This window comes from Phyllopteryx taeniolatus, chromosome 10, assembly GCF_024500385.1.
Source record: "Phyllopteryx taeniolatus isolate TA_2022b chromosome 10, UOR_Ptae_1.2, whole genome shotgun sequence".
Lineage (NCBI taxonomy): Eukaryota > Metazoa > Chordata > Actinopteri > Syngnathiformes > Syngnathidae > Phyllopteryx > Phyllopteryx taeniolatus.
In genome coordinates this window covers 12,644,316-12,668,982 of record NC_084511.1, presented here as the reverse complement: position 1 = coordinate 12,668,982, position 24,667 = coordinate 12,644,316, and the positions used below count along the sequence as shown (strand labels likewise).

General features: G+C 41.2%; 1 protein-coding gene across 3 annotated transcripts in view; it reads right to left on the bottom strand.

Annotated features, from left to right (window-relative positions):
- LOC133484550 (A disintegrin and metalloproteinase with thrombospondin motifs 2-like) overlaps positions 1-24,667 on the bottom strand; it is a 170,597-nt gene that overhangs the window by 81,401 nt on the left and 64,529 nt on the right. For 2 of the 3 annotated variants that reach the window (XM_061787313.1, XM_061787314.1), the window contains exon 3: positions 11,084-11,255. The exons of the other annotated variant lie outside the window; for it this stretch is intronic. In XM_061787313.1, coding sequence (XP_061643297.1) covers positions 11,084-11,255 — 172 coding nt within the window. The remainder of the gene's footprint in view (positions 1-11,083; positions 11,256-24,667) is intronic. 3 annotated transcript variants of the gene reach the window in all.

Sequence of the window (24,667 nt, the reverse complement as noted above, 5' to 3'; positions counted from 1 at the left end):
GTTCCCTACTTATTGTCCACTTTCTTGACAGATGCAAACCCACACAAAAATATTCAGTGTGTGGGGGCCGCTCACTGAAGCGGATCTCTGTTAGTTCCACCCTGTTATTATGTGCACAGCCGAGCTCTGCGAAGGTGGCAACAGCAGTAGTAACATACTGAGTTACGCTCTATGGAAGGCCTGCTGGGAGCCTACTAGCAGACGAGCAGCCAGGGAGAGAACCCACACGGGCAAATCCACACTGCTGGACGCACAAGCTCCATCAGTCAGGTGTTAAACTGGCTAGAAACAAAAAGTGTGTGTCCACGCATACAAAAAAGACACACACATATGCTATGTGTGATAATAAGCTAGTCACTCTCTCTAGGTATCACACCAGGGAACAGAGAGGAGCAAATTTACTAAAGAGGCACCATTTTGTCAGTCATATGGAATTATCTTTGGTTTGCAGCGTCAGATAATGAGCAGCAAACAGTCCGCTATAAAGCATGTTTAAAGGTCCCAGGTTTTATCAAACCAACTTTTTCTAGTGTTTGTGAGTTATATTGGCTCTGTGGTGCCTCAATAAACATGTGAAATATGAATTAACGCATTCCTGAGTTCCAGCTGTTTTTCTACCAAGAGGCCAGAAATCAGGTCATTCGAATTTCTCCAGCTTATCTACAGTTTATCACTAGCGAAGATCTCTGCCTACCTCTCCACTCCCGAGCCAGCGCTGTCAACATAACAAACACTTGTGCTCTCACAAGTGGATCTTCTACACGGAGGCAACCAATCAAAGGAAGGAGGCGGTCTTGCCTATGGCGTGAGTAACTTGTAAATTGGTTTGCTGGTTCTTATGTTTACCTGATAACATCCACGCAAAATCATAAACTCCTCTGGAATGATTTGCGCCTACCAGAGTCGATAAAACATCTTAGCTAGCTCTGAGACCTGCAACTTATTTTATGTACTTTTGTCACACAGTGGGATGTGTTGAATATTTGTAGCGATGCACATTATTTAAACCTCTTTTATTGAAAAGGCAAGAGCCCATTTTGAATCAAACTCAGTTAAGGCTATGAAGTTTATTCTCTGGAAAATGCTTTGGATCTTCACAGTTAAAAAGTTCAGGCTCGCACATTCAAAGGACACGGAGTACACCAACTATATATAGTGATGGAATGTTCCTCTAAAACCGCTTTTTTTAGAGTTCAAAACAGCAGCCTGACAATGCACTGGACAGACGGCTCCTGCTTTTAATCACACAGTTTAGTTCAGGGCAAAAAAGAAGATCGGAAAAGTCAGGTCCTTTTTTTCTTCAAATAAGTAGTATCATGACAACACATAAAGACTAAAATAACTAGCTGCTTGGGATACACATTTATACTGTACACAATTATATGATTAAACAGTTGTTAAGGTCGTCTCCTTGGTTCTACCTTGATCTTGATTTCCATCTTACCTCTTTGGTCATATACAGACAATGCGGGGACACACCTCTTAATCAATCAGTTGATTCGTGGCTAAACTAAGCTCATCAGTGCTCCCTGAATCGTCATGCTACCAATATATGTTGGACAACTCTATGCATCCCACTTTGTATCATCAGTTTCGGGAAAGCCGTTTTATGGTCCAACACGACTTTTCCCCATTGCACAAAGCAAGATTCACAAATGCATGCTTGGAGGAGTTCCTTGTGGAAGTACTTGAGAGCCTTCACCTCAACCCCAACACATTTTGGAACATTAGTGACCTCTGAATTTGTATCAATACACAAAAATGCCCTTAGGCACATTCCAATTCGATTTTTGTAGGAGGTTGACTTCAATTGCCCTTGCTTCTTTCTGGTAAACACCTAAATCAGTGTATGGGAGATAAAGTCTGCATTTTTTTCACAATTTAAAAAATCCCCAGGTGTCTTGATAACATGTATGTGATACATCCATACAGTATCAAAACTTGTGGATGCAAAAAAGCAAAGAGCATAAAATATGTACTTTTTTTCCAACATTTGCACGCATGTTCACAACAACCAATGCAGTAACACTTTAACTGTGATGATAAATATTTAAATATCCTTGACAGAAAAACTACAGTAATACATTTTGAGGAAATTTTTTGTGATTGGGATACCAGATGAGGATGAATGGAAAAGCTCCAGTTGACTCTTTTTGCAATTCTGTAAAGGAATGTTTACACTTGGATGTGGATACTTGGCTGCAGTAGCACTACAGATACACACGCTTCAGTATAGGAAACAAACAGAACAAAGCGTGATGAGTTTCGTCAGGGGCCAAAAGAGGGAACTCAAGTTGAGCCCTGTGGAAGCAATGAGAGATCAAAACACAGCTCAAAGAAGGGCATAAAATGGAATTATAGGAGCGGATTAATTGACGAATGCCATCTGAATGATAAGGCCTGCTCCCTCCTTCGAGGTACTTGGACATCGATTCACACCTCCTCAGTTCATGATGCAAGGAACTGATCAATCTGTTTGCATCGTCATTTAGCCTTGTTAAATATAACCTCTTTTCCCTTTTATCTTTCGCGAGGAAATTAGTCTTGCATTCAATAACTGGCTTTGAATTAAACAGACTTTGGTGAAGGAGATCTCCAGAAATTATTGACTGATTATCAATTAATTTGCTAATGCCCCTGATAGATCCACGGGGAGGGATGAAAAAGAATACAGACAATGGAGAGGGCTGAGTTTTACACCGAGATGAATGTGAATGGCCTGACGAGCCATAATGCGTTTTCCATTGACATGACAGTGAGCGGATGTAACAGATAAAGTTGCACTCTAGGATAGTTAGGACAAATGAGGGAGAGTTTTGAATGCCTGCTTGTTTGTTCAGCTATTGTTCAAGTTACTGTAAAAAAAGGGGTTTGGTAAGCAAAAAGTGCTTGAAATTTTGGTGAAGAGTTTAGCAAGAATCATGGAAGTTGCACCTGATTTGCTTTCGCGGGCCACATAAATTGATGTGCCGGACCGGATTTCACCCGCGGGCCTTGAGTTTGACACGTAATTTAAGGGCTCACAGAAAGTCAAGACTTTCTAAACTTTAACCCTAATATACTGTAATACAACTTCAAACAGTCGCTGCAGTTCTATGATTTAGAAAAACAGGACATGTATATTTACTAACAATGGTCAGCTCATACACAGAACAGCAAGCACATCAACATTACAAACAAGCAGCAACTCAGCCGTCCCATTTTACCTAACATAAACTTAGTGACGTGAGGATTCCACCTTTCCAGGATTTAGCACGTTCATGATCCAGCATTAGCGGGTGCCTCTTCGGATTGGCTGTGCATAGAGCTTTTGGTATTGCAATATTTGATGGTGACTGTGTTGCCCAGTCTCATCTTTTGTAAAACATTAACACAAAATTGAGGCACTGCTGATCGTTTGCTGAGAGGACCCTTCCCTCTCCTCAACAGCTGCCTTCCAGGCATCCCATTTGTTGATGCAAATGACAAAACCACGTGACTGGCAATTAACCGATGTCAGGCTGTAACTGTTATTGCAGGTTAGTAAAGTCGACACATCGAGTAATCGGCTAATTGGTTCAACCCATAGTTTACGGGCAAATCTGCCAAATCAAATGTTGCAGTTCTCCTTTTCCAAATTGTATTAAAAACATAATCCTTGAATGTTGAATTTATCCATCCATCCATTTTCTTTACCGCTTATCCTCACGAGGGTCGCGGGCTGCTGCAGCCTATCCCAGCTATCTTCAGGCGAGAGGCGGGGTACACCCTAAAGCGGTCGCCAGCCAATCACAGGGCACGTAGAAACAAACAACCATTCGCACTCACATTCACACTTACGGGCAATTTAGTGTATTCAATCAACCTACCACGCATGTTTTCGGGATGTGGGAGGAAACCGGAGTGCCCGGAGAAAACCCACCCAGGCACGGGGAGAACATGCAATCTCCACACAGAGGGGACCGGGATTTGAACCCCGGTCCCCAGAACTGTGAGGCAGATGTGCTAACCAGTCGGCCAGCGTGCCGGCTATGTTGAATTTAAATGTATGAATTTAAGGATCTCCCTCTACGATAAGTGCTTCATGAGGTGGCCTCTGCATTCTGTGTCATACAGCAGGAGCAAAAAGTATGTGAAGCCTTTGGTCATAAAATGTGGTCTGTTCTTCATCTAAATTATGAGAATAAACAGATCTGTTTAAACTAATACCATAAAAACAATTAGGTTTTTATATTTTTATTGGAAATAACGTAAACATTCAGAGGACAAGGATGAAAAAGTAAGTGAACCCTTGGATTTAATATCTGGTCAACCGTCTTTTGGCAGCAATAAGCTGCACTAAACGTTTTCCTTCCTTTAGTTGCAGATCAGACGAACACAAGGATCAGGATTGTTTTGGACCATTCCTCTTTACAAAACTGTTGCAGTTCAGCAATATTCCTGTGATGTCTTGTGTGAATAACTCTCTTGAGGTCATGCCACAGCATCTCAATTGGGTTGAGGTCATGAATTCATATATAAACTTGTATAAATCTTGAAAAGGTTGCAAACGTATCTGTAAAAGTCTTGATGTTCATCAGTCCACAATTAGACAAATTGTCTATAAATGGAGAAAGTTCAGCATTGTTGCTCCACTTCCAAGGAGTGGCCACCCTGTAAAGAACTTTAAGATCACAGCGCAGAATGCTCAATGAGGTAAAAGCAAACCTAAAGTCTCAGCTGAAGACTTATAGAAATCACTGGCACATGCCAACATCTCTGTTAACAAATCTACCATACGTAAAACATTAAACAAGAATGGGAGAACACCAATGATTAAGCTGTTGCTGTCTGAAAAAAAAAATTGCTGTACATTTGAAGTTTACTAAAGACACACAGCACTACTGGCAAAATATTCCTTATACAGATGAAACCAAAGTTCAATTGTTTGGGAGGAACACACAGTGCCATTTGTGAAGGAAAAATGGCATAGCACACCAACAGCAAAACCTTATCCCAACTTTGAAGCATAGTGGACGGAGCTTAATGGTATGGGCATGCGTTGTAACCTCAGGGCCTGGACAGCTTGCTATCATCAATAGAAAAATTAACTCTAGTTTATGAAGATATTTTGCAGAAGAACTTGAGGCCATCTGTCCAACAGTTGAAGCTCAAAAGAGGATGGGTGTTGCAACAGGACAATGATCCAAAACACAGAAGCAAATTAATCACAGAATGGCTTCAGAAAAAAGAGAAACATTTGTTTGGAGTGGCCCAGTCCAAGTCCTGACGTCAACCTGATTGAGATGCTGTTGAATGATCTCAAGAGAACTATTCACACCAGACATCCCAGGAATCTTGCTGAACTGCAACAGTTTTGTAAGATGAATGGTCTAAAATTCATCCTGATCGTTGCGCATGTCTGATCTGCAACTACAGGAAACGTTTGTTTGAGGTTATTGCTTCCAAAAAGGGTCAACCAGTTATTAAATCCAAGGGTTCACTTACTTTTCCCTCCCTGTCCTGTGAATGTTATGTGAATATTATTTTCAATAGAAATATGAAAACATTGTGTGGTATTAGTCTAAGTAGGCTGTTTGTTTATTCTTGTCATTTAGATGAAGACCAGACATGATTTTTATGACCAATTTATCCAGAAATTCAAGAAATTCCAAAAGGAAAAGGTCACCCTCTGTTCACTAATGCTTATCTACTGTCATTGGAAATTAATATTAATTGGGAATTAGCGTTTCTATTTGTAAGAGTGAATAGCAATAAGTAGTTTCAATATAATTACAGATCACAGTGTATTAAAGGTATATTTTTTTCCTGATTTTATGGCGCCCCCGGAAGCCACGGCACCCTTAGCATTCGCCTAGTTCACCGAATGGGCGAGCCGGTCTGCTCACGCATACACACCTATGCACACGTAAAGGCCTGCTACATCCTACGCTATCGATCCACACACCACTCTTCATTAGAAGGAAGGATGCAGAGGCAACAGGAACAGTGGGACGTCGTGTGCATGTATGTGCACAAGTTGTATGTGTGTGTATATGCATGATCAAAGAAGTTGTGTGGTTACACTCTCCCTGTGTGTATGTAAGAGCATCTTACATCCCCGTGTCGCTTTACAGGGTGTGTTCAGGTGCTAGCAGCATCTGGGAGCAGATCAGCGTTACTCCACTGCAGTGTGTCCTCGCTGGGTGTTCCTATGGAAACTCTCTCCTTCTGTGTATCATTAGACATTGTAGTGTCAAATGCTCCAAGTAGGAAGACACAGAAATACTCATTATAAATCTCATCTCGACTTGAGCACACACAGGATGAGAGACCCAATTGTTAGAAAACATTCTCAATGTATCTCAATGTTGTTATTATTGTTGTTGTTGTAATTTGCTTGTAGTGGTTTTTGGCAAAATATTAGAGGTGGCTGACATAAGGTAAGCAAAATACTCGACACCTCCTATAGGCAGCTTTTCACCACAGCAAACAAACTGTTACCAGACAAACATGAATTTATTCCCCATAATTGTGAAGTTGTTTTGACCAAACTATCAAACACTTGCATAAAAAAATTTACAGTATAGTAATGATGCAGAGTCTTACAATGAATAATAAATATGTTTCTTGTTTGCAGGAGTGTTTGTGGATGTCTGTAAATAAAAGCATGCTTTACTTTCACTTTCAAAAATATTATCACCTTTGGGTTTCTCTTTAAAAGTGTCTTGTGGGAGTGGGCCGGGAGGGGGTACAGGTAAAAAGGGTAAATGGACTGCACTTATATAGCGCTTTACCTACACTATCACAGTGCCCAAAGCGCTTTTCAAAGCCTTTCATACATTCATACACCAATGGGCGGCTACTGCCATGCAAGGCACTGCCAGAGCCACTGGGGGCACAACGGACTGTCACTGACCAACTACTGAACCTGGCTGAGACTCATAATATCATAATTTCAATCCAGTTTTCATCACAAACATAGTACTGAGACAGCACTTTTAAGAGTAACAAATTACATCCTCATGCACGCTGACAAAGGTGAACACACGTTCTTACTCTACTTGACCTAACTGCCGCATTTGATATTTGATATTGACCATTCCGTTTTACTCGATCGATTGCACAACTGGGTGGGTATTTGAGTACAGCGTTAAACTGGTTTCACTCTTATTTAACAAACAGATTTTTTTAGTGTCCATATAAACAATCACGACTGATCCCTCGCTCCCCTCCACTGCGGTGTCCCTCAGGGCTCCGTCCTTGATCTAATAGTGTTTTCATAATACATGCTCCCTCTTGGTCAGTTGTTCAGCCACTTTCAGGAAATATCATATCATTGTTATGGTGATGATACCCAGATCTATTTCTCTGCTAAACCAAAAAAATTTCACCAACTCACTGCCCTCCTTGACTGTTTAGATGACCAAATAGTGGATGACTCAAAATGTTCTTCATCTGAATCCTGACAAAACTGAAGATATTCTAATTGGTCCAAAATCTTTGTAAATGCTGCTACTCATAGTGGCTAACGTCACCAGAATATAAATCCACTTCTAACAATCTCTGTATCATCTTCGACCAGTACATGACATTTGATCATCATGTCTCCAAACTCGTCCAGTCCTGCTTTCTTCAGTTATGAAATATTGCTAGAATCAGACCTATTTTGCCCCTTTCGGCCCTTGAGCAATTAATCCACACATTTATATTTTCACGGTTAAATTACTTTAATTCCATCTACACTTGCCTCAGTCAGTTTTCTCTCAATCAATTACAGTTAATCAAAAATACAGCAGCTATATTTTTAACAAGAACAAGCTACTAGTCCCACGTTACTTGCATCCCTCCATTGGCTTCCAGTAAAATTCAGAATTAACTGTAAGATCTTTTTGATCCTTATAAAGCACTTCATGACCTCGTCCCTACCTACAGTACTTCTCTGAGGTACTTCACCTTCATTCCACCACAAGCCGTCTCCGATACACTAATCTTGGCCATTTAGCCATCCCTCGCCCAAACCATATCTCAAAAGGTGTCTGTGGATTTGCATTTTTAGCCTTAACTCTCTGGAACTGGCGTCCACAATCTGTTGGATCTGCTGAATCATTTTCATTTCAAATCAAACAATGCCTAAAAATTTTAGTTCAAATGCCCTATCTTTATTGTTTGGATATTTTCCCTTGTCATGTCTGCATTTTTGTCTACTGCGTCTACATGCTTGTCTTTTTTAATGTCTCTACTTTGCATGTTTATGTGTTTGTGAAGCGTTTTTCTGTGTTTTAAAAAGTGCCATATAAATAAAACTTTACTTACTTAAAATGCTGTGTATATATCAAAATAATGTGTAGATAAAATAATATAGTATGTAATATTATAATATAATATAATAATCACAGAATGAATAAGTAAAAAAAGAAATATTTCTTACTGATAATCATGGGACACATTTTTATTTTGGGACTTCATGTATAATTAGGGTGAGAACATATATGTTTTACTTAAATCAGTTACAATGTAGGCGGCACGGTGGCCGACTGGTTAGAGCGTCAGCCTCACAGTTCTGAGGTGCGGGGTTCAATCCCCGTCCCCGCCTGTGTGGAGTTTGCATGTTCTCCCCGTGCCTGCGTGGGTTTTCTCCGGGCACTCCGGTTTCCTCCCACATCCCAAAAAAACATGCATTAATTGGAGACTCTAAATTGCCCGTAGGCATGACTGTGAGTGCGAATGGTTGTTAGTTTCTATGTGCCCTGCGATTGGCTGGCAACCAGTTCAGGGTGTACCCTGCCTCCTGCCTGATGACAGCTGGGATAGGCTCCAGCACGCCCGCGACCCTAGTGAGGAGAAGCGGCTCAGAAAATGGATGGATGGACAGTTACAATGTATTATTGTAACTGCCGCTATGTTCAGCGTCAACTTCGTTTTGAGTTTCAACACGTTTGCCATGTTACTCTGCATTTGCCTGGCGACCAGATGTTATCATGCCTCCTTACTCCAAACGTGGTATGTGCTGGATCAGGTATGGTGAGAAAGCAATACTGTGCTATCAGTGTTGCCAAATTGGCAACTTTCTAAATGATCTGTCGACTTTTCAACTCCTCTTAGCGACTTTTTTCTCTTCAAAAGCGACTCGCGACAAATCTAGCCACTTTTTTGGATGTTTTAGATACATGAAAGCACATATCACTCTGCAGTTAATTCCCTCAACGAGTAGCCGGTGCTGCCGTGATCCCCTCTGCCACCGCGAAGCATTCACAGACGGTCAGGTTCACAGCCTCTCGCAGCAGTCCCACTGCAGTCAGAGCAGAGAGGAGACCAACACACCTCCGTGCCGAGACTGCAAATGAAATTTGCATGTGCAAAGCTGCCGCTGTTTCCATCTTGGTTTACAGAGCAAGATGTAAATGTGAATGTTTCTTCACTGTCATGCAAAAATAAATCACTGCATTTGACTCACATACCCTAAACTGCGACTTGGTCCCAATCCCATCGTTCAATTTAATGAGCCAGTTAATAGATTCGGTTTGTTCATGAATGTCACAACCCTCCAGTCTTTTGAATAAATTTGTTACTCTAAAATTTAACAAAGCAGAACAAAAATGATTTAAATTTAAAGAAAACAGAAGAAAGTTAATTTGCAGTTCTAATAATTTTTTTAAATTCACTTACTGTATATCAATATCATTTATCTTTAACTTTTAGTGACTTTTATGACAGCCAATAGCTACTTTCCTTACTAAGGAGTTGGCAACACCGTGCGCTATATACCCAGTTGTACAATGGCGTCAAACTCAACAGAGGCGGACTCTGCAGAAGGTTTAGTGTGCCTACCAAAGAGGGGCAGCAAGTCGGTTGTGTAGATATAAATTGTCTCTAAAAAACAAGATGCTGTGCATCGTCAGGTATTGTGGGGAACCTGCCTCGCTCCTGTTGATACCTCAGGAGGTAACCTTTAGCAACACTTTAAAAAAAAACACACACAACAAAGCCATGTACGATAGTTGCATGGCTAAACCATCAGCGACCAGTGCTTCAACCTCAAGTAAGCAAAGTACCAGCCGTCAGGGCTCACTGAACCTTTTGAAAGTATTACTCCTTATGAACATAATTCAAAACAACAAGCAGAAATAAGTTTGTAGTGAAAGATATGATGCCCATTAGTAAATGGACAAAGCCTGGGTTTACGGCTCTGATAAGAACAATGGATAAGCAGTACAGAATTCTGTCATGAACACTTTTTAGCCAGGTTGTCATATCTGAGCTATATAAAAGATGCAGACAGAGAGTTGCAGCACAGCTGAAAACAGTGGATTTTTTTTGCAACGAGACATCTGGCCGTAAAGAAAGATTGTTCTGTATAGTTCTCAGTAAGAACTGTACAGAATAATCTGTCTGACTGTCTGTGCCATACACATTTTGCACTTTAGTGTGTTGTGCTGCTGTTACTGAATGAATGTAATATTTTCATTGGTGTACAAAAAGTTTTTTTTTTCCTTCTTAAGATTTAATTACTATACTATAAATTTGTTTATTTTGTGTTCATTGGGACTTTGGATTTACCTGTCTAATTGGTTAATATTTGTATAATAAATACATATATTTGTCTTTATAATAAAACAGATTGCGTTATTGCTCGCGTTTGTTGAAAAATAGAAGACAAACTAAAAAAAAAAAATCACATTAAATCGCAATATTGAGGGGAAAAAAAATCACAATTAGATTCATTTCAAAATCGTTCAGCCTGAATAAACAGTGTTAACATCTCAATATGTCACTCCTTTTCTCTGGATATAATGATGCCTGAATGTGCAGTTTTGTTTTGTTTTTTAACAGCAAGACGTTACTGCTGCATGGCAGCGACTCACTGACTTGGTGTACAATAATGGTTTGGTTATTTAACTAGGTGTTCATGATGGGTAAAAGGCTTATGGTTCTTATCTATAGTTTGAGGTGAGGGTGCGATCTGTGCAGTGTCATACTCAAACATGTAAGAACACAACTAAAGACTAATGCATTTAGAGTGTGTGAGCAGGGCTAAGAGTCAGCCAAGTTAAATAGAAGCATATGGAAAAAGAGGCAAGGGCACAGTATACACACACAAACAGTGTGAGAGTCACAGACTGACCTCTGAAGTGGGAGTCTCCCGCTGTGTTGTCGATGGGCACCTTCTTAATGGCTGAAGAGCGATAGACGATGTGCATCCTTCCTCCTCCTGCCTCCTCTTCCTCAATCATTCCATCGCCTCTTTCCGCAGGCTCGATAAAGTACTCGTCTTGCTCCGTCCTGATCATACCAGCCTAAAAAGATGAAATAAGATAAATTTGACTTAAAAAACCCCTATGATGACAAACAATTCAGGAAGACATTTTCCCTTGCCCGGACGCAGGTCACTGGGGCCCCCCTCTGGACCACGACGTGGAGGTGGGGCTCGAAGGAGAGCGCCTGGTGGCCGGGCCTAGCCCGAAAGGGTAATGTGGGTCCCCCTTCCCACGGGCTCACCACCTGTGATAGGGGCCATAAGGGTCAGGTGCAGTGTGAGCTGGGCGGTGGCCGAAGGCAGGGACCTTGCCGATCCAATCCCCGGCTACAGAAGCTGGCTCTAGGTACGTGGAACGTCACCTCTCTGGCAGGGAAGGAGCCCGAGCTGGTGTGCGAGGTCGAGAACTTCCGACTAGATATAGTCAGGCTTGCCTCCACACACAGCTTGGGCTCTGGTACCAGTCCTCTTGAGAGGGGTTGGACTCTCTTCCACACTGGAGTTGTCCACGGTGAGAGGCGCCGAGCAGGTGTGGGTATACTTATTGCCCCCCGACTCGGCTTCATTCATGTTGGCTTCATAAGTTGTGATCTCCAACTCTCACTGGAGGGGTTCGCAGCCGATTGTGAAGCGGCTGGGATGAGAATCAGCACCTCCAAATCTGAGACCGTGGTCCTCAGTCGGAAAAGGGTGGCGTGCCCTCTCCGGGTCGGGGATGAGATCCTGCCCCAAGTGGAGGAGTTCAAGTATCTTGGGGTCTTGTTCACGAGTGAAGGAAGAATGGAACAGGAGATCAACAGGCGGATCAGTGCAGCGTCTGCAGTGATGCGGACTTTGTATCGGTCCGTTGTGGTAAAGAAGGACCTAAGCCGAAAGGTGAAGCTCTCGATTTACCGGTCGATCTACGTTCCTACCCTCACCTATGGTGACGAGCTGTGGGATCTCAGAGTAGAGCCGCTGCTCCTCCACATCGAGAGGAGCCAGATGAGGTGGCTGGGGCATCTGATTCGGATGCCTCCCGGACGCCTCCCCGGTGAGGTGTTCCGGGCACGTCCCACCGGGAGGAGACCCCGGGGAGGACCCAGGAGACGCTGGAGAGACTACGTCTCTCAGCTGGCCTGGGAACGCCTCAGGATCCCCTCGGAAGAGCTGGAGGAAGTGGCTGGGGAGAGGGAAGTATGGGCGTCCCTGCTAAAGTTTCATAATTGAACGCTTGTAGCATCGACAAACACCAATTGATCAAGATGTTGTTTACGTGGCTGACTGATTAGCATAGTCACTCTGGCCTCCCGGTGTGCAGTTTGTCTCTCTTGAAGTTTGTTTTACAAGTTTCACCAATGTAAACTACTAGATTTAATTTAACTCAATGAAATATGTACAAACATGGTAACTGAACGCAAGACAGTAACTGGATGAAAATGTTAAGATCATTTTGCGCCTACTAGCGTATACCTTTTTTTTCAAATAAGACAAAAACAGGCGGCAGGGTGGACAACTTGTTAGCGCATCTGCGTCACAATTCTGAGGACGGCGTTCAAAAATGTAAAATGTGACTAAGCCGAATGTCACACACACACTGTAGAACAATTGTGTGTTTATGTGTTCCTTTAAGGGGTGTGGCCCAGTTAGTTCTAACTCAGAAAAAAATCGCTAGTTGGGACACTCGTAAGTCAAGGTACAAAATGTAGGCCTATTTGAAAAAAGACAAACCAAACTAATTTCTAACTTAGGTGCCAGTATGTGATGTATATAAATGAAGTGGTACTGTAGTGCATAAAGTGCCTTATGCATCCAAAGAGCAAAAAAATATGTATATGTGTGCCCCATTCACACATACAACAATAAATACACACAGACAGTACAAACTACACACTTAAACACTCAATAGAAAACCCACACTTTTCTTTTATTTGATCTCATTATGTGTACCTACCTGATGAAGTGGCCATTGATTGTATAGAAAATAGCTGTGCTTTTCTGGTGTTCGACACTGCCAGTGTTGCTACCAGAGTCATAAACTACATTCATGACCACACCAGCATAATTTCCCTGCTATGTTTAAATGCCGAATCTAAGCAGCTAATTGGCTAATCTAACAAAAACCTGAGCACTCACACAGTGCACATTTCCCCTCCCGTTGATGATGTGTGATCCTGACTGGGAGTAACATGGAACGAGAAGGAAAGTGGGTGTGCTATTGTGGTTGAGAGTCTGTCGTGTTGTGTAGCAGCTGCTTTCTGTGTCAGTGTGACCGTCGCAACAAAAAGGTGATATTACACCCTGTTGCAACACTGATTTGCTCATATATTGCTACAAAGACACACAATGGACTGACTAGATTACTATTAAGGACCTTAGATAACATACTGTACATTTTGGTGACTTCTTCTTTTTTTTTTTTAATCCAAAAGATTATAAAGATTATTTCTGGTCACTGATGGTGTAATGGTACACTCGCCTGACTTTGGAGCGGGCAACGTGGGTTCAGTTCCCACTCAGTGATGGTGTTAATGTGAGTGCGAATGGTTTTCCATGTCTATATGTGCCCTGGGAATGACTGGTGACCAGTTCAGGGTGTAGTCCGCCTTTCGCCCGAAGTCAGCTGGGATAGGCTCCAGCGCCCCACGACCCTAACCAGGAAAAGCGGTGTTGAAAATGGATGGGTGGATGGATATTATTTCTCAAACTCTTCAAAATGATGAACCACTTAACCATGTGTGTACCAGTGTCTGTTTTGTTGTGTTTGCAGCATTTTTATTTTGATGTTGTTTAATGTGATTGCGGCATTTTTGTTTATCTTGCAGCATTTTTCTTTTGTTGTTGGTTTATGGAATTGCAGCATTTCTGTCTTGCAGAATCTTTCTTTTGCTGTTGTTTTTTGTGATTGCAGCATTTTACTTTTGCTGCTGTTTTCTCTGGTTGCAGCATTTTTATCTTGCAGCATTTTTCTTTCTTTCTTTCTTTCTTTTCTTTTCTTTTCTTTTATGTGCGTGTGTGTTTTTCGTCCCGCGTCATTCCTGCTATGCAGCATATTGCCGTTTGCACTTGCACGAAAATCAAGATATGTCGCCATTTACTCCCTGACGCACGTTGCAAAATCTATGGAAATAGAGCCCAAAACGTCTTCTATCCCAGTAATTCTCAACCAGTGCGCAGTGAGAGATCTTCAAGTGTGCTGTGGGGGTTATTGAATTTCACTTAACTGGTTCAAAAAACATAATTTATTTACAACAAATAATGTATCTTTGCTCATTTATTTAGGCCAGGGATGTATAGTGTCAGGCAGAACAATGACATGCTCTTCAACTAGGTGGTGAAATGCACAATTAACCCCTGTATCAAAGTTTTGTGGTGATCTTTGAGATATATTTTCGAATGTGGAATATGTGCCTTGTCTCAATACAGTGGAACGTCGATTTAACGGACTAATAGGGGTGAGAGGTCGTTCATTACTGCTGATTCTCCGTGACACTGAAGCACTTTTTTTGTGGCCATATGCACCCATATTACTGTACAGTGCAAAATTAATGTTTTTTGTACTTTTTTTCGTGGCCTAAAATGTCCAGTCCAGTACAACGTTATTGTAAATAAATACAAAAAGCTTGAAAATGTTTGAATAGTTTTAAATTTTATCCAAATTTACCACACCGGTGTGCTCGGTCACGGTGAAATTGTCGACATACAATACTCATCGTAGGCGAGTCACTTTCAGGAGCCGCAAGGAATTCGTGTGCTTCCTATTTCGAAATTAATTATCATAGACGAACAGCTTGACAAATAAACTGTTATTGTACCAAAAATAGCATGTTCCGGACTGCAGTATGGATCCAGAGACATCTCTTCAAGAAAAAACAGCCGCCATCACGCTATGATGCGCTCTCTGCACAGAGCTCTATGCGACAATAGATAGAACTCCCGCCATCATGGCCACCACGTCAATGCATTGCCTGGAAATGTCGCCACATTCAACATGGCCACCACGTCAATGCATTGCCTGGAAATTTTGCCACATTCAACATAGCCACCACATAGGGATGGGAGCCACGTCTGTTGGCAGGATCTAGTCATATTGTACAGTACATCTGTGACCCAGAAATGCGTGTACAGTCTCTGCCTATATTGCGCCACAGATCCAGTAAACAGCAGCAGTCAATTCTGGAACTAACAGACTTTGTCAACACCAGTTTAAGTGGCAACTGGAAACTATTTTTGGACACATGTACTCTCCAGATGGCTGTTACTTCCGTTAAATCGGGGTCCATTAAATCGAGGTTCCACTGTTGGAAAACACTGTTTTAACCGATCTGCAAATATAATTACACTTAATATGCAATGAAATAATGACTCAAACCTTATTTTGAATATAATGACAATAATGAAAAAAAAGTTGTCGATTTAAATTTTACATTAGTATGTCAATGAAGACCGAGCTCCACACTTTTGTTCAAAATGTCTCCATCAGCCAATCGTCAAAAACTATGTGTGCTGTGGAATAAGTTATTTAGTTGATACAAGCAGGCTCACTAAATAGTTAAAGGAAATTAATGACTGATGAATGAATTTATTCAAGTCACCCCAAAAAATATTTCAGTTGGACACTGAGTTACCACTTTTACTGTGAAACCCTACTAATTATTTTGAAAGGAGGCTCACTTTCCTTTTACACAGTTCTTTTCCAATTCTGTATTTCTCTTTATAGGCCTGAGTCTTTGGTCATGAAACCATGTCACCTAGCCATTGACCTATCATCTCACTCTCACCCTTCCTCCCTCTTGATTCATTTCCCCGAAGCCGTGGTGCGGCATTCAGATCGGAGCTGATGGATCTTAGATGGTGAATGCGATGCCACTCAAGAAGACCAAGCAGTGCGGGGAGAAGCGCTGTGTCAAAGTGGGACTGAGACATCGCTGGATCGATCAAAGTCAACACAGTGGTGAAAAGGGGTCTGGTTGAGGGGTAGGGGGTGGATGGGCTTGGGTCAAAGGGAGGGGACTATGTGAGTGGACATGTCCTTTGAAAAGCTGAAGCCAACACAGTGTCTGCACAAAACATCAAGAATTTAATACTGTGAGAAGTACTGCCTCAGAGAGGAATGTTCACTCTACAAGCATTTATGTTATCTTGAAGTGATCAATTTCAAACTTCCTAATATGCCCTTTCTAGATTAAAGCAAGAACTGGTACTGGTACTGGTGGTATTTCTCCCTCTTTGTACTTATTTAACAGTATCACGTATCACCTATCTCCTCCAAATATCAAGGATTCTTTTTTAATACAGTTTTAAAGACCGTGTATTGTGAATTTAGAGATTTGTTTCTCAATACATTGTATGTTTGAAGATATTTTCTAAAAAGATGCAAAGACTGAGAACTAGTACTCAATTGTAGAGCTACAGTATCACGTTTAACTGTTTTCCCATTGTCAGTTTTCCATTTTTTTGGCGTGGCGAAAACACTTTGGAGTCTGATATAAGCCACCCCTCCCCCACTATAGAAGAACTTGAGCGCTTTGGCTCGCATCAGCGGTTAGCTGTTGCAAATGCTATGTGCAGTTAGCTTGCTAGCTATGCCTAAACCCCGAAAATGCATCTTCCCTTCAGATAGTCCGCTGGCATGGCCGCTTTAGAGCACCTCGTTGTCGGCTGTGAGTGTGCGCACATCACAGAGAAGGCAGCAGAGTGAGGGGAAAGAGAGCCCAACTTGACAGCAACCATGTGGACCGGGGCTTCAGGCTGGCGTGGCCTCATTTTGCCGTTAGTGCACGCATAGAGAAGGTGGAGGAGCGAGCTGGGAAAAAAAAGTCCGACCTGACAGCCAGCGTGTGGTCCAGGGCTTTGGGCTGTCATGGCAGCTTTAGATCTCGTTGTTGTCGGCCATTAGTGTGCAGACATTACAGAGATTCATGCTAGCGTAGCATCTCTTTGTCGCAGCGTAAAAAATTCCACACACCATAGGCTTTAAGCGAATATATTTTATATATATATATATATATTTTTTTATATTTCAAACATTTAGTTATTTGTAGGAATAAGAAAGATGCTACACGAAGTAGCATCCATTTTTCCAGTAGTGACATTTAATTGACATTTGACAGTTAATGGGGGTCTGGTTTCAACACATCATTTGAGAGTGGAGACAATGGCTTGATATTTGATCATTTTGAAACCACATTTACTGTATATACTTGATTTTTTTTAAAAACATTTGAATTTGGCAGGGTTGTGAATAACCCTCTTTTTTAGTGTGTCAAATTTAGAAGACAAATGTATTTTCACTTTCCAGGGAATTTAATATTTTGAAAGAGGATTCCTGGGCTGGCAGTGGCAGTTGTCTGATCTTAAAAAGTAATTTAAAAAAAAACACGAAATAAAATAAAATGTTTCACACCAACATAAGAAAAAGACTGCGGGGGAAATAAGTACAACATCTTAATAGTTAATTTGGGCCAGACCACAGCAGGGAAAAAATATCTGTATCATCGCTCCTGCGACTTTTCCTGGGAATCGATGACAGACAAATGCTTTAAGAGTTTTCTTCTACAAATGTTTTTTTCATTCCCATCAACAAAATAAACTTTAAATCAGCTCCATTGCATTGGCATACACATTCAATTAGTTTCACCAAGGCTATTGCAACTAATTGCTTTTGAATGCCTTGCAACAATTGCTTTATCACCAAATAAATGTTTAGTTATTTTCATTAGACCATTATTTTTTCAACGAGGGGTTGCTTGAATAGCTTACCTTTTAAATGAATGATTTTCTATGGTATTCTATGAAAATTATATACCCTAACAACTTTGAAATAATGGTCAAGTATACAATCGTTTGTAGATGAATTACAGCAGTGTTACTGTGGCATGTAGTATACAACAGGACATAGAAATAAAAAAAAATCTTCAGAAGTCAATAGTGCACATTATACATAGGTTTAGTAAAAGAAAATTCCATCCATCATCCATCCATTTTCCATTCCGCTTATCCTCACTAGGGTCGCGCATGTGCTGGAGCCGAACCCAGCTATCTTCGGGCGAGAGGCAGGGTACATCCTGAACTGGTCACCAGCTAATCGCAGGGCACATATAAACACTCACATTCACACCTACGGGCAATTTAGAGTCTTCAATCAACTTACCACGCATGTTTTTGGGATGTGGGAGGAAACCGGAGTACCCGGAGAAAACCCGCGCAGGCACGGGGAAAACATGCAAACTCCACACAGGCGAGGCCGGGATTTAAACCCCGGTGTTACAAAATTATTTCACAGTGAAAAGAGGTATATGAGTAGATGTGTCTTAAAAAAGCCATCAATTAGTTTTAAATGATTTATAAGTTCACATCATATTTAGGTGTGTGTTAGTGTTTTAAGTAATGAGGCTGTGATGTACCCTTGTGTATAGTTTTGACACTGCAGTATTATTATTCATACTAGGGTTTACAAGTTCTATTTTACTAGCAAGCCGCCACAATAACGTCCACAATGACGTGATTATAAAAACACGGCGGCTTGCTATCATATTTCCCAGCTTCCCTAGCGCCGTTGTATAGTTGTTAAAATGCTGTTTTAAGTCAGTTAATCCCCTAATACCATAAATAGTTGAAATAATGTGAATGTTACTAGAGCTTATGCGTCTATCCGCCTTCTGCAGCTTTTGTTGCGTCTTAACTATTTGTTTTTGTCTTGCACCAAGGGTGAACGTGTTATCTGAGCACATGACCTTTCTAGCTTTCATTACGTTGTGCGAGACGGCTGATGTGCCAATGGTCACATGGGAGGTGGAAAATACCTCCGTAAAGTTGCAGTATTAAAACTAAACCCTAGGTTGTGCCACAATAATACATATCGTACTAAAGAACAAGCAAACATTTTTGTAATATACTGATCAGACTTAATTAGAAAAACAAATTAGGAGGCGATGACCACTAACATTTATTGTATATAAATATACCAATGTATAGAAAGTCATGGGTGTGCATTATTCATAGGAAGAAGGGTTCTCCTGATTTTTGGAGTCAATTTTGGGGGTACGCATTTTACTCGACAGCCTATTATACATGAGAAATTTCAGTATTCAATAATCAAAAATATACGACCCCTGTGGTACGCTGCTTAACAAAAGGAACCAGCATGCATCAAAGTGACGGAAATCAGTGGCAAAGCCAATATTACAGTACCTAATCATTTTCAGACATACTTTTAATAACTATTATTTATATTTTAAGAATTAGTGAAAGTATCGCCTACATAAAGTGTGACTGGCAGGCTATTAAATCTATTTCTGCTCACATTTCAATCACTTTATAAATATACTGAACAAGGAATGGCCTAAGTGACACATTTTTATTATCTTCAAGATTAAAGAAGAGAATAACTTTCTTTAAAGTGTAACCTGCGCCACATGCTCACATCTGGCTCACAATTAAACAAAACACCCCCTCAAACCACACAACTCATAATATGTTGAATGTTATTATAACTACTCTCATGGCCAATGAGACGGTGTCATAAACCACAACCCTCCAACCGGCAGTCTCCAAATCTGGACTGTGCAGCTACCAGAGGTGGATCCTGCATTTTGAAAATACATCGACTTGAACTTGAAATTGTGAAAGAAGTAACCTGAACCATGTGGAGGTGTCCTGCAGGGCACAGCGAATGGATGTTGTGGTGACGATCAAAGTTACTCCCTGTTGGGGTCCTTCAGTCAGTCCACTTTGTGTGTGTGTGTGTGTGTGTTTGTGTGTGTACGTGTATCTCCTACATGCAGTAATCCTCAATTTCATTCACCCTTTGATTTATAAGAGAATCAATCCCTTACAGAAGGCTGCAATAAAAAAAAAAAAAAATCAGAAGCATTTCAAAGAGGCAGATTAAAGACAGACGTCACTGAAAATATCAGCCTTTGTTTCATAAAATCACCTTGTGACCCCCTGCTATGCTCACACATTTACATTTTGTGCTGGCACAAACTTGAGATTTATATAAGTGTTTGCATTAAGATAAACTAAACTAAAGCTAAGCTAAACTGCTAAATAATACTGCAGTGTCAAAACGATACACTACTATGGATGGGCATTCCATTTGATTTCCTTTGTGGGAAAATAATTCAATCCATAATTGTTCATTCTAATCATAAATTTTAACGGAATGGGAGGAGAATGCTCCCTGTCCATTCCAATGTCATAATAGGGCAGAATAATATTGCCCAGAGCTGTTGCCATAGTCTGTAATTTCCTACATCTGATGTTATCTGTCTTCTTTAGACAGCAAACTAATTCAGAATGAATCAGCAGCGCTTCTGCTGTATACAAGGGCTTGAATGACTTGAGATTTTTTTTTTTGTCGACTATGTGACAAAAGTCGTGTCAATGTCGCTAAATCGATTACGTCTGGGCTGAACAATTCAGTAAAAACTCAAATTGCGATTTTTCTGGGAATGAATACAGTTTTGATTTGATTCACACATTTTCTTCAAATCAAGCTTCAGCGCAATATTCCTTATTTACAGTAACATTTAGTAACATATCATACCATAAAAACATTAAAAGCTATTACTCTAATACTGTAATGAAGACACTTAAAAGGCTGTGTGAGGCACCCCTTTTTCAAGGTTTTAAAATTGGTTCAGGAGGTACGGTGACCGACTGGTTAGCACATCTGGCTCACACTTCTCAGGACCTGGTTCAAATCCGGCCTCCCCTGTGTAGAGTTTGCATGTTCTCCCTGTGCCTGCGTGGGTTTTCTCCAGGCACTCTGGTTTCCTCCCACATCCCAAAAACTTGCATATGGTAGGGTAACTGAAGACTCTAAATGGCCCGTAGGTGTGAATGTGAGTGCAACAGTTTAAGCGCTCGCTGTCATACATAGTTTATATAAATGTGTAATTATATGTAATACCGAATGTAAAAATATATTTATTTTACCCAAAAAATTTAAACTTGTACTAATGTTTCAGTGTAGATAAATGTAAGATTGTATGTAATTTTTTTAAATTATTTTTTGACAGACACTAACTGCTTCAAATGGAGGATAAGGCACTTAGGCCTAAAATTCATATCATGGTATAAATGGAATCCCTATTGCAATATAAACTTCAGTGTAAAAATTACAATGAAAGTGTTTCTGAAGGGGCTATTTAATTGAGAAATGTAAATATTTCCTTTTAAAAGGTGTCGAAAGTATCATTTTCAAACGTCTTCATTTTCTTTTTTGTAATGAAATAAATGTAACTATATATATATTTTTTTTTCACGACCATAAGGCGCACTCAAAAGTCTTAAATTTTCTCCAAAATGGAGGGGCTGGGGGCCTTGTAATGCGGCACGCCTTATGTGTGTACCGAGTTCCAAAATCTATAAATGTTGTTGTGTGATGAGCGCTCCGCTTGACTGACTGGGAGCATTTCCTGCCGACACGCTGCTAATACAGAGGAAAGGTGGACGTGACTGAGTACAGCATGCGGACGTAAAGGGGGAAATGTGAGCTTGAAGGAGGACGCTAAAGGCACGCTCCCAGTAGGTATATAGCGCTGGTATGTGAATTGTGCAAAAAAACATTGGTTTGGCTAAGGACCCTTGAAAATGGCACCTACGAAGAGACACGCTTACGAAGCACAGTTTAAACTGCAAGCTGTCAGTTACGCGGAGGAACATGGGAATCGAGCAGCTGCGAGAGAATTCAAGATCAACGAATCCATGGTTTGCAAGTGGAGTAAGCAGGAAAACGATCTTCGCCAAGTCAAGAAGACGAAGCTCAGTTTCCGCGGAAACAAGGCGAGGTGGCCCGAGTTGGAAGACCAACTCGAGCAATGGATTAATGAGCAAAGAACAGCCGGGAGAAGCGTCTCTACAGTCACCATTCGACTGAGGGCAATAACGCTTGCAGAAGAAATGAAAATCGAACATTTTCAAGGAGATTCATCTTGGTGCTTTCGTTTTATGAAACGGCGCCATGTATCCATCCGGGCAAGGACTACCGTGTCGCAACAACTTCCGGCGGATTACAAGGAAAAGCTGGCCATCTTCCGCTCCTTCTGCAGTAAAAAGATTGCCGACAAATACATCCAGCCCAACCACATCACCAACATTGACGAGGTGCCGCTCACTTTCGACATCCCGGTGAACCACACTATCGAGAAGAAGGGGACCGCCACAGTAGCGATTCACACAACGGGGCACGAGAAGTCGGCTTTTACTGTTGCCTCTTCTGGAAAAAAGTGTTCACTACAGCCATTTGCATCCTTTTTGGAAAGTCTACCACCATCTGTTCCTCCAAATTCCTTTCCTAGATGCCGTACTTACCCATCACTTTTTCATCACCCCTATTTCCTTCACCAACATGTCCATTACAATCTGCACCGATCACGACTCTCTCTCTGTCTGGGATGCTCAGAACTACGTCGTCTAGCTCCTTCCAGAATTTCTCTTTCACCTCTAGGTCACATCCTACCTGTGGGGCATAGCCACTAATCACATTATACATAACACCGTCAATTTCAAGTTTCAGCCTCATCACTCGATCTGATACTCTTTTCACCTCCAAGACATTCTTAGCTAACTCTTCTTTTAGAATAACCCCGACTCAATTTCTCTTCCCATCTACACCATGGTAAAATAATTTAAACCCTGCCCCTAAACTTGTAGCCTTACTGCCTTTCCACCTGGTCTCCTGGACACACAATATATCAACCTTTCTCCTAATCATCATGTCAACCAACTCCTGAGATTCTCCTGTCATAGTCCCAACATTCAAAGTCCCCACATTCAGTTCTTGGCTCTGTGCTTTCTTCTTCTCTTTCTGCCGAGGACCCCGCTTTCCACCTCTTCTTCTTCTTCTTTGACTTCGACCCACAGTAGCTGAATTTACCAGGACGTTGTTAACCCGGGCCATGACCGATCCTGTATGGAATTCTTTGGATGAATGCTCATATTTGTTTGGCAAAGTTTTAAGCCGAATGTCCTTCCTGACGCAACCCTTTGCATTTATCCGGGCTTGGGACCGGCCTACAGTTTGCATTGGCTTGTGCCCCCCATCGGGCTGCATTCATTAAAAATCACTTAATTTCTTGAATTAATTAACTATTTCGTTTGACGTTATATTTTAGTTTCTCAATATTTGTTTTCATTTGCTATGTGCTATAATCATCAAAATTGTACATATTTTAAATATGAAATACTTCACTCTGAGTGTGCCATAAAATTCTAAGTTAATGATTATTTGCTAAAAACAGTTTATCAGTTTGAACATTAAATCTTGTCTACGTAGTGTATTCAATTAAATATAGGTTAAACAGGATTTGCAAATCATTGTATTCTGTTTTTATTTATGTTTAACACAACGTCACAACTTCATTGGAATTGGGGTTGTACGTTTGTATGTGTGTGTGTGTGTGTGTGTGTTTACGGGTTGGGGTGGAAAGCCAGATGCCAGTATGATTTAAGCCATAGAGGACTTAGTGACCCAACCCTGTCATCCTTCTCTGCTCATTACATAGAGTGGTCTCTAAAATGGTCTCTCTCACAAACACACACACACGCACAGTCAGCATATACCCACACAGCCTCCCACACTCACATGCACACACGCTACCCATTCCGAGTCACTCCTCCGTCCCTGCTTTCTCCACCTCATTTGCAAATTGTTCGTCTAATGAACAAAATTTTTTATCACAGCATGAGAGAGAGAGAGAGAGAGAGAGAGAGAGAGAGAGAGAGAGAGATAGGGTGGGGGGAGTGAGGGTTATTTCAGGATCAGACAGAATGGTCCCTTGGCCATTCACACTGTCAACCCCTCGAAGAATGATTCTGATAGTGTCAATTGCAGGAGGTGATTGAGAAGTGAATCCATGGCAAGCGATCCACTTGAAGGCCTCACTTATCTCCTACAACACATCTTAAAGAGCCCCCATTCTTGCATGCCATGGTCAGATTTCTATTACTTGAATTCAATCCCCCCTGACACACACACACACACACACACACACACACTCTCTCTGTCCCCTCCTTTTCAAAATTCCTTGTCACTCATCAGGACAGAAGCTTTCGCCCTCTATGTCCAAGCAAATTCTATTTCAGTGGTCAGCTCAGTTTGAAAAAAAGATCTGTGACTATGAGCACCAGGTGAAGGAAGGGGTGGCTTTGAAAGGGAGAGATAAGCATCATCACATCTTAATCCAGAGGAAAGAATAGATGACTCATAGGAAGAACTGAGTCGTTTCAACCGATCGACAGCTAAAGTAGCAGAAAGAGATAATTTACTTTGTTGTCAGATCACTGTCTGCATTGAAAAATCCTCTTCAATTCTTACTGTTCTTATTTTCTCATCCTCTCATTTATTCTCTTTTAACCAAACAACAAGGAGTGACAAGCGAGTAGAAAATGGTAAAAATTGTTAAGTATGGAAAATAGCATCCAGCATTCGCAAAACTCAGCAGTAACTGCAATGCAACCTTTGTA